We start from the raw sequence: 17753 nt of genomic DNA on the forward strand, positions 1-17753 counted from the left end.
CCTCACTGCTAAAGCAGGGTAAAATTTTGTACTATTCCAGTGAGTAAAAGTTCACAGGTCAAAAAGGTACTTTGCTTGAATCAGGCAATAATGGATAAAAGACTACTTTTGGTCTCTCTTTTTTTCCCTTTGCTTTCACCACTGTAAGAGCCTTATATTCTGTGCAGAAATCAGCTGGCCCCAGCTAAGCAAGCCCAGGAGCATTTTCTGAGTGTAGCCAGTTAGTCAGTGATATCTGATGTCTTTGCAAATGACTTGTAATAGGAACTGAATCTTACACTTACCAAACCTGCCACAGTTGTACTAGCAGGGATTATGAAGAGGTTCAAGTATGCTCTGAGTTTAGAAAATTGGACCAAATTCAAGAAGATAAATTGTAGATTGTCATTGTAGATAAATGCAATTGCATAAGTGTATTTATTTCTGAAACAAATGTGCCAGACAGTGATGTGCTGAACTGCAATGTGCATGAAGAGACTTAAAAGCAATGCAAAAAACAACACAGCAGAAGGATCTAGTCTAAAAGCAAAAGAAATGGACATTACTCATAATTTAAATTAGCCAGTGTACTAAAAATGGCAGCAGGTCCATATTTGATGTTCTATTTGCAGTCAAAAATATTTCATACATCACAGTTCTAATACCTAGTCACTCTTCTGCACTGCTTCTCTAAAGAAATGGTGCTCAATCTCCTTACACTTTCTCAGGTGTATTTAAGCAGTGGTATCACAATGTGGCTGAGATATGAAAACTGAAAAATTTAAATTAATATCTACCAGTGAACACTGTTTTTCATTTCACTATACATGGCTCCTTCAACATAGCAATGAAACATTTATCCCTTTATATTTTCATGCTGAACTTATAAATGGTAAAGGAGATGGCCTTGAATTTTTGCTTCTTCAGCATCATTCAGTTTAATGAATATGCTGCATCATGTGGAATTACTGAAACATAGAAGAGTTTTTTAAGTAGATTTTGCATCAGAATACTTCTGGCTAAACTGTACATACACTATTATTAGCATATTTCAAACTTCTGTGAAGACAGAACTTCAAAATTTTGGGTTTAAATCCTACATGGACTCCAAGAGTAGGAAGAATTTAAGGATCAAGTGGAAAGTAATCCGCATGTGTCTTCAGGGGTTAACTTTCTAGTTTACATTATTGAACAGTGCATGGTAAATAAGGAACAGCAGCACAGTGGGAGAGAAATCTGCTCTGAGAGGCAGTGGTACCTTACCAGCATGTACAAGGAAGACCAGAGGGGCTGAAGTCACTTGAGACATCTGTAGTAGTGGATAAGCTGGTCAGTGCACTTGTGTATGCAAGGGTATAAGTTCAAAGCCATTATCTCTATATATAGGTACATGTTTTATTCTTAAAATTGCCTGTAAGACCTTCATTTTTCTCCTTTGTGGATATATAATATGGGAATCAAACTCCAATATTACAGATTTTTACTGCTTTGTAATTGGTGCAATATTTTAGGTAGTGCTTTACAATCATGTAGAGTTATAAATTCCTTAATATGTTTTCCATGACAGCTGGATTTTCTCTTCTGCACCACTGTAGGGAGTTACTACTCAATAGGCTGAATGTCTGAAATTATACTGGGAGAAAAAAAAATAACTTCAAAAAAACTCAAAAACAAGGAAGGAAAAAGTGGTAAATAGCATCATGAAGACAGAAGATTTTTAAGCTGTCTTTCACCAGAGAAAACTTATTTCACCTACTAATAATACCATGTATATCATAAAACCAGTCCACAGACATTGAGTGGAAAGAGGTGTGTGTTTTGCATGTACAGGATGCTACACATTGGGCATAATAATAGAAAGTGGTAGTGCAAAAGATGGCAATCTGTAGGATTGGGAAAATGTATTATATTTAATATTTAGAGAAACCTCAGGTTTTAGCTATGCAGGTTTTGTAATTAATTGCATCAGTCCTGGATTGCTCATAAGGAAGGCTGTATTGCACATGTTTATGCAGATAATTAAGCTTCACTCTTTACTGCTTTATCCTCTGCATTGCATCTGAGTAAATTTTGTTTGTTGTTTTAAACTGTTCGATGTATGCAGTCCTAAGTGGTGTGGGGGACATAGGTATTTTAGAAAAGCACAAATTTAGATGCTGTATTTGTTTACTGTCACTGAGAATCTAGGAAAAAATCTATATATTCTATGATTATTTGAAACTACATATGCACCATAGTGAAGGTCAAATATATAGCTTTAATAAGGCTATTCTCTAAGTTGACTGCTTAACTTTGTATAATTAATAGTCTGTAGTCATTTTAATGAACTCCATACTCTGGTAAAGTGTATAAGCAAGCTGTAGTTCTCTTTTGCATTATTTCTGCAAAGCTATGTCCTGTTTTAGGATACATAATGGGCAAAAAAGAAGTGTAATCTAAGATTGAAGAGGAATATCTCAGCCACATTGTGATACCACACAAAAACAGAAGGAACTTTTCTTTTGCATCAACTCTAGGCTGCTATAGGTTGCATCAAATAGGGGCTGCTTTTCTTCACTTTCAAGATCTTTGACAGTCCTCTCCATCCTTCATTCAGTGCACAGATGATTCCTCCATCCCTGCCAACCTCTGGTATTAATTTCCATCACCCATTTGCCATACTTCAGATTTACACATTTGTGCTTTTTCCCCACAGTGCTTTCCACATCTGTACAGCACAATCTTTCCATTGTCTTTCTTTCCTTCTTTAAAGCTCTCTTTTGCTGTGATCCTGCCCAAAACCTTGGCCAAAACCCCAAGCCTGGTCAGTATGGTGCTAGGACAATTGCCTGTTGTGCTGACTAATGTTGCCTTACTGCTGTATACTCCCACGTCAATCCCCCTGTTTTCTCTGCTGTTTTCTCCTTTCCTAAATCAGTAGCAGTTTGATGCAGCCAGTTCTATCACCTCTGAGATGACAGTGTGCTCAGGAAATGTAATAGACTTATCTACAATGGAGAACATGCTTGAATCTGTGGGCAAGGCTGCTGATAGTTTAAAGTGGCCTCATAATTTTACATTGCACACATGATCAGTCTGGTAAAATGGGGACCTGGTTCTCCCCAGCAGGTGCTTTGGAGACAATGTTCTTCTGCATCTTGCTAAGGAGATCTTGGAGACATGCAGTCATTCATCCCGACTTCAGATGTCTACAGTGTAGCTTTTACCATCTGAGCTGCCTATCCTAAAGAACTTCCTAATCACTGGGATTAAATAGCTGGATATAACTGACTGCTGCTAGACATCTATTTTAGAACTGGAACAATGGTACCAATGGGAGAACTTAGTGCTTTATGTTGACTGGTATGAAAGCATAAATAGGTTAGTCATGAAAACATCTGCATTGCAGGCATCTTGGTCTTGTTAAAAAAAAAAAAAAAGAAAAAAGGAATGAAAAAAAAGATCATTTACTGCACCTAAGAACCGGACAGAAACATGGGTGTTGTATGGCCAAAACATCACCTACTCCTGACACTGGTCTGGCAGTGGCAAGCTCTTTCAGCTTGGACAGGGCTGTGACCTCCTCTCCTTGATGCTTTCATGTCTTCTTGTGGGAAGCTACTGCCTGAGAATGGTAAAAAGGGAAGGGAGAAGAGTAAGAAGCTGTTGTACAGCTGTGCCTGGAGTTCACCCAACACAAGCTGAGGAGATGCTTCTCCTGTTCTTCTTGTTTCTTTTGTGCATATGATTGTGCACAAAGCCTCAACCTTTTCTCAGGTAGACTCAGTAAAAGCTCCCTGTGTGATTCATTCCTCCTCCCAGTGACAATAATCAAGTGGAAGTGACTATAAATGCTCAAAGAATAACCATTGCTAGGAATATCAAACTGATCAACCATTACCTAGATTCTGCAGAAGGAATCAATACCAAATATGGTTTCTTGAGAATCACAGGTGTAATCACTGAACTCTGTAGACATAATGATAACTGATCTCTGGCACATGGGAGCTTAAAATGAAGGTCATGTTCAAATCTGATTGGAATTCAGGGAAAGCTGCTTGGCTTATTACCATGGCTATAGTGCTGGATTCTATTTACATTAGTAAATACTTGACATGTGATTCAATTATATCTGTGATTGCAAGCTGACAGACCAAAGTTCATTGATTTTTCCAACCACATTAAACTAAGTACATGGCACAGTGTTTCATTTAGCCTGTCTACTTAACCCTTTCACCTTGATTCAATTACCCAGAATAAAATTAATGTGTAAAATATTAAATAACTCTAAATTTCTAAATTAGAAGGCATTGCAAGAATATATTCATCTTGATGGTTTCTGACATGCATTTATTACTGTATGATTTACAATTTGCTATGGATCACATTGCTATCCAGATGGCAAAAGTCACTCAGAAATTTTTTTCTCTATACTCATTCAGTAAGTTGATAGATTCGTGGAAGGTAAGACTGAAAAGGCCATGAGATTATCTTCTCTGACCCCATCTAGATCCCTGGTGATGAATTTTCCCTTTACTTCAGGGCGAAGACCAGTCTAATAAAAGCACAATTTGTGGTTTTTGCTAAAGCAAGTCATGTACAAAGACAGGCCAGCTTGATTTAAGGACATCAAGGAATGAAGACTTAGCCCCTTCTTTAGTAATTTATTCCAGTACTCAATCACTTTCATGCTTAGAATCACGTGCCTTATTTTAAATTTCAATTTGTCTATATTTAACTTTCAGCCATTAGTTCTTGGTATGATTTTCTTCACTAGATTAAGTAGTCCTTCACTAGCTACTACTTTCTGTGAAAGTTTTGTAATCAAGCTACAAGGCAACCTTCTTTTTGACACCGTAAGTATTATCTCTTTAAACTACTTGATTTAAGGCATTTTCTATAGCTTCCAAGTTGGTTTTTGTGGCTCCCTCATACATTCTCTCCATTTTTTTCTCACCATTTAGGAAACAAACCTGCTGGAACTGAGCATAGAAACTTAGTGTTCATTTAAAATCTCAGAAGTGCCAACTTTTCTACTCACTGTTTTATTGGTTTTGGATCAATCTCTTGACATAGGATTGTATAGGAAGTCCATGTTAAATTATTTTTAAGAGTAGACAAGTATTCATGAAATGTATTGCTATCCAGGTTCCATACTTCATGTTTGTAAATGTTAGTCTTTCTGTTTGGCTGTATTAACTTGAATTGTTTTTACTATGTCTAGATTAGTAAATGATGGATCATTTCGTGTGCCTGTACTGCTTTCATTAGTATGGACTATCTGCTAATCTTTGTGATATCTGCAGATTTTGCCAGAAATTATTACATTTTCTTCCATATCATCAGTAAAAATGCTAAGCATGTTCAGTCCTAGTATTAATCTTTATGGGATTCAAAGAAAATCAGTCATTATTCAGTCAGGATTCCATATCGGTACCTACTTTTTGAAAACGGAAAACTGAAATAATTTAATGGATTTCTAATGTATTTAACATGTATTTATTACATTATGTGCTTTTTGTTTTGATCAGAAAGTCATGTGGCACTAGGGGTAATAGTTTCTTCAGTTTTCTACAAAAACAAGCTTTAATGTTTTTCAGATAAGGATAAGAATCCAAACTAAAGACACTGTAAAAAAAAAAAAAACCTCTAAAGTTTTGTTTTAAAAATATGTTTAGGGGGAAGTAGAACAACTGAAAAGTATATTGTTGTGTTGCATTTCTTCCAGCTGGTAATTGAAGAAAGATCCCTGCAATGAGTTCATTAGCTGCTGATGAATAAAACAGATTTGAGATGTAGAAGTTTGCTTGCGAATTTGCATTCACAGTTTTATAGTGGGTTATGTAAATTTTCAGTTCCTTACAGAAGCAGTTCTCTGAGCTGATTTCTAGCCTGCAGCACAGGCATGTTAAATGTCAGCATCACCATTGGCTATCTAAACCTCAGGATCAGTGTAAGGATTTATCTGAAATATTAATTGAACTGTGGCTGTATAAGACCTTGCAGAAAAACAGTATAGAGCCTTCAGTTCCCAGGATCTGGCTCACTGCTAATACACAATGCCTTGCAAGATTCCAAAAGGTTCCTTAACTCTTCCCTACACAGGAAGTCTTAGAGGGGAAAAAGCAGCATTTCTGTCAAAATGTCCTGGTACTATCCTTTCTTCCATTCTTTTTTCCATAAGCAAAAAACATCAAGGTTAAATATCAAGCCAAAACCAGTTCAGGTGTCTGTCAGGCTACCTGAGGCATAAAGACTTTGCTGACTTTGTTTCTAAAAGGCCCCTCTACATCTACTTTTTCCATAATTTGCAAGGCCTTGCAAAGTGAGAAGTGATCTCAAACAACCCTGCAGGTACCACAGGGTGAGAATTTGAACATGGGCAGATCCTGTCGAGCAGCTGGCAACAGTGGCTTACTGAGGTGGTGTGAACAGGAGAGAAGGAGACACAAGTATAGCTTTTCTCTTGTAGGTTGTGATGGTGACCCACAGACCCATTGTGCTCTGTGCTTGACAGCATTCTCCTGGGTAACCTGAGACTGGGTAACCTGAGACATTGAGCAAGTATTTCCAAGAGGATCAGTAGTCTTTTGAGAAGCAACTATGGGTCCTCTCTGTCAGCCTTGGTGCAGCTCCAGTTGTGCAAGGCTGATCACCGGAATCACTGGTGTCCTGAAATCATAGTTGCTTTGTACAGCAGTCTCTTGAATAGAGGAAGCTTCACAGCTGCTCACAGGAGCCACTGCTGTAGCCCCTGCACTACCAAAATGTGGCCCCACAAACCCAATACAACTGTCAACCCTGCTTTCAGCACAAGTCCAAAACAAACCCAGAGCAGCTGTTGGGAATAAACCCTACCCCAGTGAAAAACAGAACTCTGGTTTTGCGCACCACCTGAAAAACCTACCCAACCAAAGCATTCTACTGACAGTTATTCTTTCTCTTCTTTGGCTTCAAATCTGAGTCCATGGACCTCAATATTATCGCAGTGCATGGAATGGTGTGCTGGCAATGCATTATGCCCTGAAGCATTCCTCATCCCCTTCCCAATCCAGCAGCCTGAGCATTTGAACAAGAGTCATTACAACAGGGGTGCTGTGCTCTGGGATGCCCTAAGGCAGCAGAAATGTCTACAATCCAGCTCTCAGCTCAAGAGTATTGTGCACCAGGATATTAACTGTAAAACTGGCAATATTGCTTTGGTGCAGAGGCTACCTCCAGGCACCCACAAGACAGATGGCTTTATCAGTACACAGCCATTCACCTCTGCATTGCAATTGGGAAGAAGTAGAAGCAAATTTCTAACTATCTTTCCTAAGCAATTTTGCAGCTGTCTATCTGAAATTAAAGCACCCTCTCTTGGTTGTGCTTTGCATTTTTATAGTGACTAGCAATCTTCCTTCTACAGTGCTACACTCAGCCTTCCACTGGGTTTCTGATGCTCACAAAAATATGTGACACTAGTTAATGAAGATGAGTGCTTCAGGCTGTATGGAACCAAGCAAAGGAGAAATCTGTGTAATCTGTATAATTGGACATTTCTACAGACACTGCAAAAAACAAATCATCTCTAGCAGGGAAAAGCTTTTGTGTACAAGTTCATAGGAAGGTACTGATCTGCACTTCATGGAAAGTCTTTGTAGAACCTATACAAAGGGCAGCTTCCCACCCACAGCCCATGAGTCCCATTCCTCCTGAATTGAAATGCATAGGTCTTTGAATAGCTATGATCCAAGGACTGAAGCAGTGGGCTTCTCAGTAACTGAGTGTCTGTCCCACTCAAGTGAGTGGGAATCCATGAACACATCTGTGAAGTTGGAGTGATTTTCCATCCAACTCAAAACTAGTCAGAGGTAAGTTTGAAGATGAAGCAATCAGGGTATGTACACTCCTTGGCAATTGTACCTGTGCTCCAGTTTTCAAATAAAGTTGATCCCAGCTTCCCATACATGAGAGGTAAGAGTGAAACATGCTTAAAAAGTGGTACCACCTCACCGTCAGGGAAAAGCAGAGGACTGAGATTTCTATAAGCTGTGAAGTAGAAGGAGTTTACAGTCAGCTCTGAAAGTAACTTCCAGGTGGGAGAGTCTGCCACTGCAGTTCCTAATTCATGGAGAAGCTCTGCTCTGAAAGCAAATGTCTGATAATCTGTAAAAATCTTGTTGACAAGACTTTGATGCAGGAAAGAGGTGAAAAAAAGGATTTTTTTTTTTTTTTTTTTTTTACCTTTGTATCTTAGTGCAGTGAATCCACATTAGTTTTCTGCTTTGGAGAAGGAATATGGGAAGATGGAAGAAGCCCTCCCTCTAAGACTGAGTTAGAAGAGAAAATCCCAACAGCTTATATTTTGACCCTTGATTTGTCTGGGAAGACTATGGAAATTTTGGTAACATCACAGTAAGATGAGAGGGAGAGGACTCCATCCAGATGAAGGAGGGAAGCATGGAAGAAGAGTAGAAGGACACATACAACTTGAAGAGGCCTGTTTGCAGATTCTTCATAAAGAAACTTTTCCTATTTTTCTTTGTACCTTTTTTTTGCCCTTTCATCTAACTTTTCTAAGGCTGCTTCATCCTTTCAAAGATCAGAGAACAAAAACTGCCCATGTTATTAAAACTGCTGGTTCACCACAGATTTGTTGAAGTGTGCTCTGGTTTGTTTTCTAGTCCTTTTCAAATAATTTAGTTGCTTTTTTGACCCCTCACTGGGTAATGGAGCTGACATCTTCATGGTATCATTTTATAATTTATGAACAGATCTTATCAATTTACAGAATTATGTCCACCATTTTGCGATACCCTGTGTGGAATTTTATCTCCCATTTTATCTCAAGTTGTGCATGATCATAGTGCTTTTCTGCAGCTTTGCATAGTCAGCTTTTGATTTTAATCCCTGGGATAACTGTAATGGAATCAGCAGTCTCTGTTCTCCCATTATTCATCACCTTTTCCAGGTCATTTAAGACTTTGCTGAGCAGCAAGATCCTGGCAAAAAAAGTCCCAAAGGATTGTGTTGATGATTTCCTTCCAGTGGGAAAACTGCATTCCTACTTTTTTTTCATATTTTTTAATTGTTTATTCATTTAAATTAGGATCATCTTAGCTCATGACACTTCCTTCTTAAGGGCTTTCTTTTACTGCATCTAATTGTAAAAATGTGCTTTAATACACCTTGTTTGCTTATTTTCCAATTCCTCCAAAAAAAAAGCCAGTAGACTTGTGAAGTGTGTCTTCCTTTTATGGATACTTAATGGAGTGCTTCCCAAGATATTTTTCCATGTGTCTGCTCATTCTCTTCCTTGCAGTGGCTTCTATTGATTTGCTGAACAAGGGCATCATGTTCACTCATCTGTAGTTCCTCAAATCACCCCTGGAATCCTTTGTAAAAATTAGTCATTTCCCCACCTTCCCATCCCCTGACACGGAGGATTCTCAGGGAGAGGTTAGACACTGCAGCTTGCAGTGTTGTTATTTTATCCTTCAGTTGGTTTAGAGCTCTTTGGTGAATTCTGTCTGGTTCTAGTGAGCTGTTAGGGTTGTGCCCTGGGAAATGTGATCTCTGAAGAGAGAACTCCAGGCTAAGTCCAGTGGATCCTACTTAAGTGCAAATGCTCACTGCTCTGACCCTCATTTTGTTTTCCACTCCCAGATAATTTGAATTCTGTTCTAGTAATTTCTGCTTGGCCTCACAGTCAGACATTCACAGCATCAGAATAAAAACAACCTAACAAAAAAAAAATATTATAGAAGTGGTGCTCTTTGGATTAATGTATTTGTCATGCTTCATTTCATATTTATTGCATAGATTTTTTTACCCTCTTCTGAAGTTGATGAAAGAATCTTGCAGTGTTCAGCTTGAGACTTCACAACATAAGACATTTACCTTTACCAGGATTATGCCTAAAAATAGACTACCAGTAGTGTTAAATAGCCACAACTATGCTGTACAATGCCATGCCAGAACTAATAGATGTCTGTTTAAGGGATCAGAACATTTAAACTGGACAGCAGACGGTAAGGAACGAGAACCATGTGTAATCAGCAATGTGAAGGCAATTGCAAGGAAAGCAATACCAGAAAGCATGCAAGAACAAAATTCAGCTAGCAAGGTTCCCACTAAAGCTATGTGATTTAATTTAAGGCTTTGAAAGATTTTCTGTCAAACTTGGAAAGCTCAAGTAATTTATATCTTCTTATATTTCAGTTTAAAGTCTTACAAGGGAATTTACAGACATTTTGTGGTTTTGGTGGACTTATTCACTAGCCTGTTGCATTGGAGACACACAGTGTTCTGCAAAATATATTCAGGATTAATCAAAGCATTTACAGCTTCTAAATCAGAAACCATTTTTGGATGTTACAGACCTAGATATCTCTTGCCACTAAATGCAAGAAAATTTCCTAGGAGACCACTATGGAAGACTTTTCAACCCCTGGATGTTTAGACACATTTTCTAATTCAGGAATGGTGAATGTCAGTAAAATTCTACATTTTCATAATAGCTCTACATTCATTTTAAATGTGATCATATGTAGAAAAAGTTTCAGACCCTCCAAACAGATTGTACAGGGTTGTTTAGAAGGTGGAACAGATGCTTTTGTAGAATTCATTACTCACAGTTTATAAAGCCATGTGGAATATAGTAGCTTAGACATTTTGATTGTCTGAAAATTTTGTTTGAAAGGCACAGATGAAATGACTGGCTGAAGTTGTCCTTCTGTTGTAAAACAGTGCTTTAGAATTAGAACCAAAATTGTGGTCATACTTTGAATGTATTTGCGTCTTCTTAGAATGAATCCTTCTTAGAATGAATCCTATTCCAGAGTCCTGGTACCCCAGATATCCCCACTGCAGCTGTAATTTCACACTGTGGCTGTGCTCTGAAACAAATGAAACATGTCCCTAAGTTACAGAAAAGCACAGCATGCTGTATGTTAGGGTTGTTCACATACACAAAATATGGCAGTGCTTTGCAAGCCATCCAGTCATTCACAGGCATTGAATGAAAGGCATAGCCTCCTATCCTCATTTGCCATACTCAGATACCTGGAATTATATGTCAGAAGGCTGCTTCCAAAGCTCTCTCACTTGTGTGACCCGGGGGGACTTGGCGTATGTGTGACAGGGTTGCAATGTGGGAGATACACAAGGAGAGACAACCTGTGCAATAGTTGGTTGCATATGCATCTGCTCATGGGCACAGTTTTACTCATGAGAAGATTTCCCAGCAACAGTACAGCACTTCTGGGAATGATCTGTCCAGCTTTTTACAAACAAATTCAAATTCCAAAGACCCTGGGCTGTGTGTGTATGCGCAGTGGGCAGGTTACAAGGGTTACACAGGTCAGTATCTATACACTGTGTATCAAGATGCAGAAGATATCTGGGGTTCTGTGATGAAACCTGGCATGACTTGGAACCCCCTGCAGATGGAAGGAGGGATGCCCATGAGGATATGGAGTATGACAGTCCAGCTTTTAGTCCTGTCAGCCACAGAAGCAGCAAAGGACACGACATGAAGGGTTCTCATCACAGACTGTAATAAAATTTCTCATACCAGCTCTCACAGTGAAAAACACCCACTCTGGATGGCCAGCCAGGAACACATGTTCATCCTGGCATGGGAGCCAGTATCTGGTGGGTGTCTTGATGTAGATACCCATTTTAGTGGACTCTGGGGAGTAGAGCAGGATGAGAGAACATGCCTTGCTCCTTAACAAGCTTGTCCCTCTTTGCTCCTAAGCAGATGGGAAATTGCAGGCTGTTCACAGGAAAGAGCCTAATGCCTTCTTTCTGTGCAAAATAGCAGCCACTGTATGTCATTCCTTTAGAGCAAGAAATAATCTACTGTTGTGGATTAAAAACAGCTAAGTGGTGCACACAGAGGAGTGCATGTGGTCTTAAGTAATGATGTGTCTTGCAACTCACGTATCCAGATATATCCACAGGGGTGCCATAGGCTTCCCACATCAGATCAGCAGTGCCTTGGTAGCTGAAAAATGGCTTTATGTTAAAGGATGATCCCCACCTTCTTCACAAGCTGTCAGGACTGCATTGCATGTCCTTCAGTGCACTACCTTGCTCATGGAGTGTGTGTGCTGAATCCTGGGACATGGCAGGACAGGGCATTGCACTCGTGAGGAAAAGGGAACTCTGTTACTGACTGTTTCCAGGGTTAACTGGGACTCTGGACCTGTGCTGGAATTCTGTCCAATGCCTGCCAGATATGAGCCTTCCCAGAATAATGTCTCTAGATGAATCTGTCCAGCAGTATGCACCCAGGCGATTCTCAGGTCAGTGAGCACAGCTCTCAGGCCATATCTTCCAGCTTCTCTCATAGCATGTTGTGCTGGTTGACCTCCAAACCCACCACGGAAGCAGCAAGGCATAAAGTTGTTGCTCCAAAAAGACATTTGTAATTCCGCTATGCACTTTAAACTGGACCAACTGCCCAGGAGTGTGTATTAAGTGAGACAACAGGAAGGTGCCTGTGATGCGATGTCTTGCACAGCAGAGGCAGGCAAGTTTCTCCCTGCCCATGTCTGCTAGAAGAGTTTTCTGTTGCAGTCCAACTTACAAGTTCTGCAAAACTGTTCAACGCATTAAGATGGACCCTAACATAAGAGTTGCCAGTGGTTGGCGTGAGTGTAGCAGCACCTTTTCAAAAGATGCTAGCTTCTATTAAGGTCTTCAGACCTTTAAGAAATGCCCAGTGTTTCTATTTGTGGGTTTGGGTTGAGTTGTTTTGTGTTTGGTTTGTTTATTTCATTTTGGTTTTCAGTTGTGAAAGGAATAAATTCATCTATACTAGTACACATCTGAGCTAGAGAAAAGATGACAGCAAATGTGCTCATCCAACTGATGGCTCATGGATCAGTAGGTGCCAGTTCTGTAGGGCAATGACTGTTCTGGGACATTGGAGATCATCCCCCCCAAAGATGCTGTAGTTACATATCAGGTCAATAGTAACTGTGTATGCAAAGCCTTCTATTCAGCCTTCTCATATGCTGGCTTTTCTGTGGCTACTTAATGTTACTGGTGTTGCTCTCCCTCTGTGCAGACCTCTACTGAGTGAGGGGAGATGAAGCTTCGCTACTGACCACATGCAGTAGTTGGGGAGTGAGGCAAAAATCAGTGCTCAAGGACATCCTCACTGCTTGTCAGTATCTGAGAGAAAGGGTTTCATGATCCTCCTTTTGTGAGGTTAAGCATAGCTGCTTCTTGTAATATATGCCTTTAATCTCCTTTGGTCATCTTAAAAGCCATTCTTCATAACAGCTTCATTTTGAGTTGTCCTGCTGTAATCAATGGGGTGAAGTTCGTACCAACTCACTGTACTACTGTCACTTCCTGCCCTGATCTTAACATAAAGATTTTAAATAGGTGAATGAGAATGGGAATTTAGAGCAACTAGTTCCAAGGCAGGCATCTGTGTGGGCCTTATCGAGTTAGGTGAGAGAGATCCAGCACTGCTTGACAGAACTGGGTTCCAGGTACGCTCTGGAGCAGTACCTTTGTGCTTTTCCAGCAACACTAATGCTTTACCTACCTGTGCTTAGGAAATACTTCTGGATCTTTCCCCCCTGTAGTTTCTCACACATACACATTGCAGCATCTTCTGATAAAATTTGCTTCCATTAAAGAATTCCTCCTTTCTCCATAGCTGTAATGAATTTGATTTCTTCCTATTATTTTGCTATGACATTTTTGTCAGTTTCTATTCTTTTGTCCCTCAATGGCATCAAAGCACTGTGGGCAGGCAGGCTGCAAACACAGGAGTAACTGCTTGGCAGTGGAACTGTGGGAAGTGCAGGAGTCAATGCTCAGCAGGAAATAAATGAATAGTTTAAGCTACTTCAATGGTAACTCCATAAGCCTCAGCAACAGAAATATCTTGCTGCTGTGTATCTGTAACCTTAGATGACTTTGAGGACTGAACTCTGCAGTCTATAGCTCATCTACACAGCATTGCAGTCTTCTTTTATTGATGGCGTTTCCTACTTCTGTCATCAACATATTCCAATGCATCTTCTTTATTTTGTGCTTTGTGAAGATACTACTGTGTAACTCAGCAATACAACTAACATTGTTCCTGTTCCTTGCCTCCCTTACCATCTTAAAATTCCTTTACCCGTGTTTTCTCTCCTTTACATTGTGTTTTGCTGCAATGCCTACAAAAATTTGGAAACAGTCTGACTGTAAGTGAGCTGAGAACACCGCTTTGCATGCCAAGCTATACGTTCTCTTTGTTTCTCTGTGCTCCTTCCACTGGTGGCAATCATCTGCCTCCCCATAGATTCTAGGCTCTTTGGGGCAGGACTGTCCTTTCCTTCTATAACCTAGTAGTGCCCAGTCCTGTTACCCCAACAGAGCTGGCAGTTTAGTTAACTTTGTTTAAGGCAAAACTACTTTTAGCTTAGCTCTAATTTTTGAGTAATGCACATAATTATTTGCAAGGACATGCTCTCAGATCTAATAACTGTTGAAGTCAAAAAGCCTAGCATTTTCATACAGCTGTGTGTTGAGGAAGATTTGGTGGTTTGTTTTCTTTATATGGTTTATTTTATTGATTTGCCTGCAGTGGCATCGCTTTATGTTTACTCCTATCCTGCACAAAGGGGTGTTAGTGGAAGCCATGGGTAGGTTCAGAATTCTGCTGTGTATTCCTGCAGCCTGGACCCTTTAAGGATGATGAATTTTGGAAGCTACTTCTTTAGTTAAATATCTGGATTGTTTTCAAAATTATGACTTCCAAATGTCATATTGTTCGGCAGGTATAGAATGAAAATGATATATGCTTTATGGGAAATCCTCTTTTAAAATTCTGTCCCTGTATCAGTATAGAGAGCCTTGAGTAAATCAAGCTTAATGGCCCTCAAAGCCAGCAGAGAGTCTTGCTTTAAACCAGTTTATTGTTCAGAATTGTGACTGCACGTAGGCAGTGCCCTGCAGTGTTCTGCCTGCAATCTGTACCCATCAGGTCGGAGCAGTAACGGTGAGACATCAGTCCCACCCCCCTGAGCGTGTGGTGGGTCACAAGAAACTGATGCCCGTCAACATGCACATGTGCCACCTGCCTGAGGTGCCCTGGGGCTGCCAGCAGCCTCCCCCTGTCTGCAGGTGTGCAGTGCCTTCCCCTGGCAGTGAGGGCTGCTCACTCCAGCCACCCCTGGGGCAGCACTGTCCCCTCCAGGCTGTCACATGCTTGCTCTCACGCTGTCAGTCTGGTGACCTTGCCCCAGCAAAGCCAGTAATGTGACTGTGTCAGGTTCCCTTCGGAACTGAGTGTGGCAGCAGGAGAATCCCCGGCCTTGTCCCCACTTTTCGCACTGTGTTTGGGGCCCAGGCCATACCTGTGCATGGTGTGGCAGCCGGTGCACATGGCAGCCCCAGCCAGCACGCACAGGTGGAAAAAGAAAGCAGGGTAGGTGTAGGCAATGGACTCGTGTATGGGAATCAGGGCCTGCTAGCATCCAGAGTCTCAAGTGCCATAGGCCATTTCTACTCCAGATTCCACAAGGGTCTCCAATAGCAAGAACTGATGAGCAGAAGAAAGCAGTATAGGATCCTCTCCTGAAGAGAAATTTCTGGTGCTAGAGCTGGTATAGAGGGAAATGGTGATGTAGCTGCCCTTTTCAGGATAAAAATAAATATGCTAGGAAGTATGTGGGAAAATGAGCTGGTAAATAAGAATCATTGTATGGAGCACAGGAAACAAGGAAAACTGAGAAGATGAGTCTGATTTTAAGATAAAACATTTTTAAGGATCTGAAAGAGGATTCTTATGATGCAGGAATCATAGAACAGTTTAAGCTGGGAAAGACCTCTAAGATCATAAAGTCCAGCTGTCAAGAGAATCAGCTGCCTGTGAAAGAGAACCTAACAAAGTCTGGGGCACATAGAGAAAGTGACAAGTCCATGAATGATTACTGTCTAAGTATTTGAGGTATTTGTCTGAGGGTGGTCAACAGCACAGGCTTCAAAATCTGCCAGAAGAGCAGGGGCCAGAGCCCTGTGTGCAGTGCTGACATGGGTGACACAGTTGTAAGAGTCCCTGCTCCACACTCTGGAGAGGCAGGGACATGATCACTGGCAGCATGGAAAGTTTTTTGGGGAGTGCCAGTCAAGAAGGGTCTTTTAAGAGTGAGAAAATAATTTATTTCTATTGGTTGATTCCTGCTGCATTTGGGGAAGCAGCCCTTTCAGGTCCCAAAGGCACCAGATTACAGCAAAGGAACTTGTAATTTCATTATTGATTTGTCCTCCTAATAGAAATAGAGCACAAGGTGGTGAATATTGACAGCTGAGTTCCAAGTATCCCTTGTCTTTAATACTGGGGAGGATGTCAGCATATCACTTGCATTCTTAGCTGCTTGATGCCTATTAGTAAACAGTACCTCCATCAGGCAGGGGAGACATTAGCAGACGAATGAAGAGAGAAGCCTGCACAGCACGTGCGATCCCTGTGTTTGTGCCAGAAGAGGTCTTTGTGACCCAGAAGTTCATCGCTGCGTCCTGGCAGTCAGGACTCAATTCTCAGAGGCTTTGACTTCAAAAGGAATGGAGGCAACCTCTTGTTTGATTAAAGTTCTCCTGAAACAGCCTAGGATGGTTATTTTTTCAGAGTTCTTGGGCATGTAATTCAGATTCTGGTAATGTCTGCAATTACAGAAAATATTCTGCAATTCAGCTGTGTTGCACGTGGCCAAGAGATCCTTTTAAAAAACAGCTATCTCAGCCAAAGCATATTCTTTCCTTTCCCTTTTATTTTCCACACAAAGAAGCTTGTTTGGAAAGCTCTCCCTTTCTGAATACCATGTCACTGGAATCTCACTGCCCTTCTCTGAATGGAAAGGGCAGTGAATTTCTGCCACACAAAATGGCAGAAATTTTGCAGCTCCTCTAATACTTCAGGTAAGGAGGTTTTCCTTTGAATGTAGGCAAGGCTGCAAATTTAAAGGAAAATCTCGGTGTTCTGTGTATTTCCAGAAAAAGGAATACTGTATCATTATCCTTGTCCTTCTCTGGACAGCAAGCACAGGCCCTCTCCTGACTGTTTGGGAAAGCTGGCATGGAGCATACAGTGAAAAACAAGAAAAAGGCCTTTGACTTTTCATACTATAGGTTTTCATCCCAAATGCATTTGGGCAGGTACTGATAGGCTTCCTGTTAACTTCAGTCAGCTCCCAAATTTATGTTGATTACTTCCTGCTAATGCAGTATTTCCTATAGCTAAGGGATGCAGTGCAAAAGGTTTAGCATGGGGTCACTATGAAAATTGCATATATATAAAAAAAGAACAAACAGATTGGCAGGTTCCCAGTCTCTTGCTTTTAGTGCCCAGAGAAGTTGTGGAAATACTCAAGGCCAAGTAGGATGGGGCTTGGAGCAGTCTGGTCTAGTGTAAGGTGTCCCTGTCTGGGGAGGGGAGTTGGAACTAGGTGACCTCCAAAGGTCCTTTCCAACCCAAACCATCTGTGATGATTCATTGATGATGATTTAGATTGATGCTATAGGATGAGTTCAACTCAAGTTATCTTTTTTTTTTTGAGAAACTGCTCTGTTGGTGCCACAGGGTTGGTGTGCTACAAACATGGTGCAATGAAAAGAAAATGAGAACTGCTCCACGTACTATGTAAGCCAGAGCCTTGTAATAAAACAGAAGCATTCTTTTATGTAACATTAATTAGGCATCTGCTGAAAGGAAGATGAGGAAGTGGTATCATTGTGGAATATCTGGAGTGGATAATTTCTCCAAGTACAATCATGTTCTGCTCTTTTAGAGCAGGAATATT

At 40.6% G+C, this 17753-nt stretch overlaps 1 protein-coding gene and 1 long non-coding RNA gene across 2 annotated transcripts in view; one reads left to right on the plus strand and one right to left on the minus strand.

Moving 5' to 3' along the window:
- Positions 1–8558, plus strand: part of ERICH1 (glutamate rich 1) — a 76165-nt gene extending 67607 nt beyond the window's left edge. Inside the window, exon 6 of the mRNA XM_053938660.1 lies at positions 8198–8558. Coding sequence (XP_053794635.1) covers positions 8198–8205 — 8 coding nt within the window. The 3' untranslated portion in view covers positions 8206–8558. The remainder of the gene's footprint in view (positions 1–8197) is intronic.
- The window catches only part of LOC128785828 (uncharacterized), a 42030-nt gene that overhangs the window by 3784 nt on the left and 20493 nt on the right, over positions 1–17753 (minus strand). The window contains exon 2 of the long non-coding RNA XR_008430046.1: positions 3485–3583. This is a non-coding gene — a long non-coding RNA (uncharacterized LOC128785828). The remainder of the gene's footprint in view (positions 1–3484; positions 3584–17753) is intronic.

This window comes from Vidua chalybeata, chromosome 3 (assembly GCF_026979565.1).
Source record: "Vidua chalybeata isolate OUT-0048 chromosome 3, bVidCha1 merged haplotype, whole genome shotgun sequence".
Classification (NCBI taxonomy): domain Eukaryota; kingdom Metazoa; phylum Chordata; class Aves; order Passeriformes; family Viduidae; genus Vidua; species Vidua chalybeata.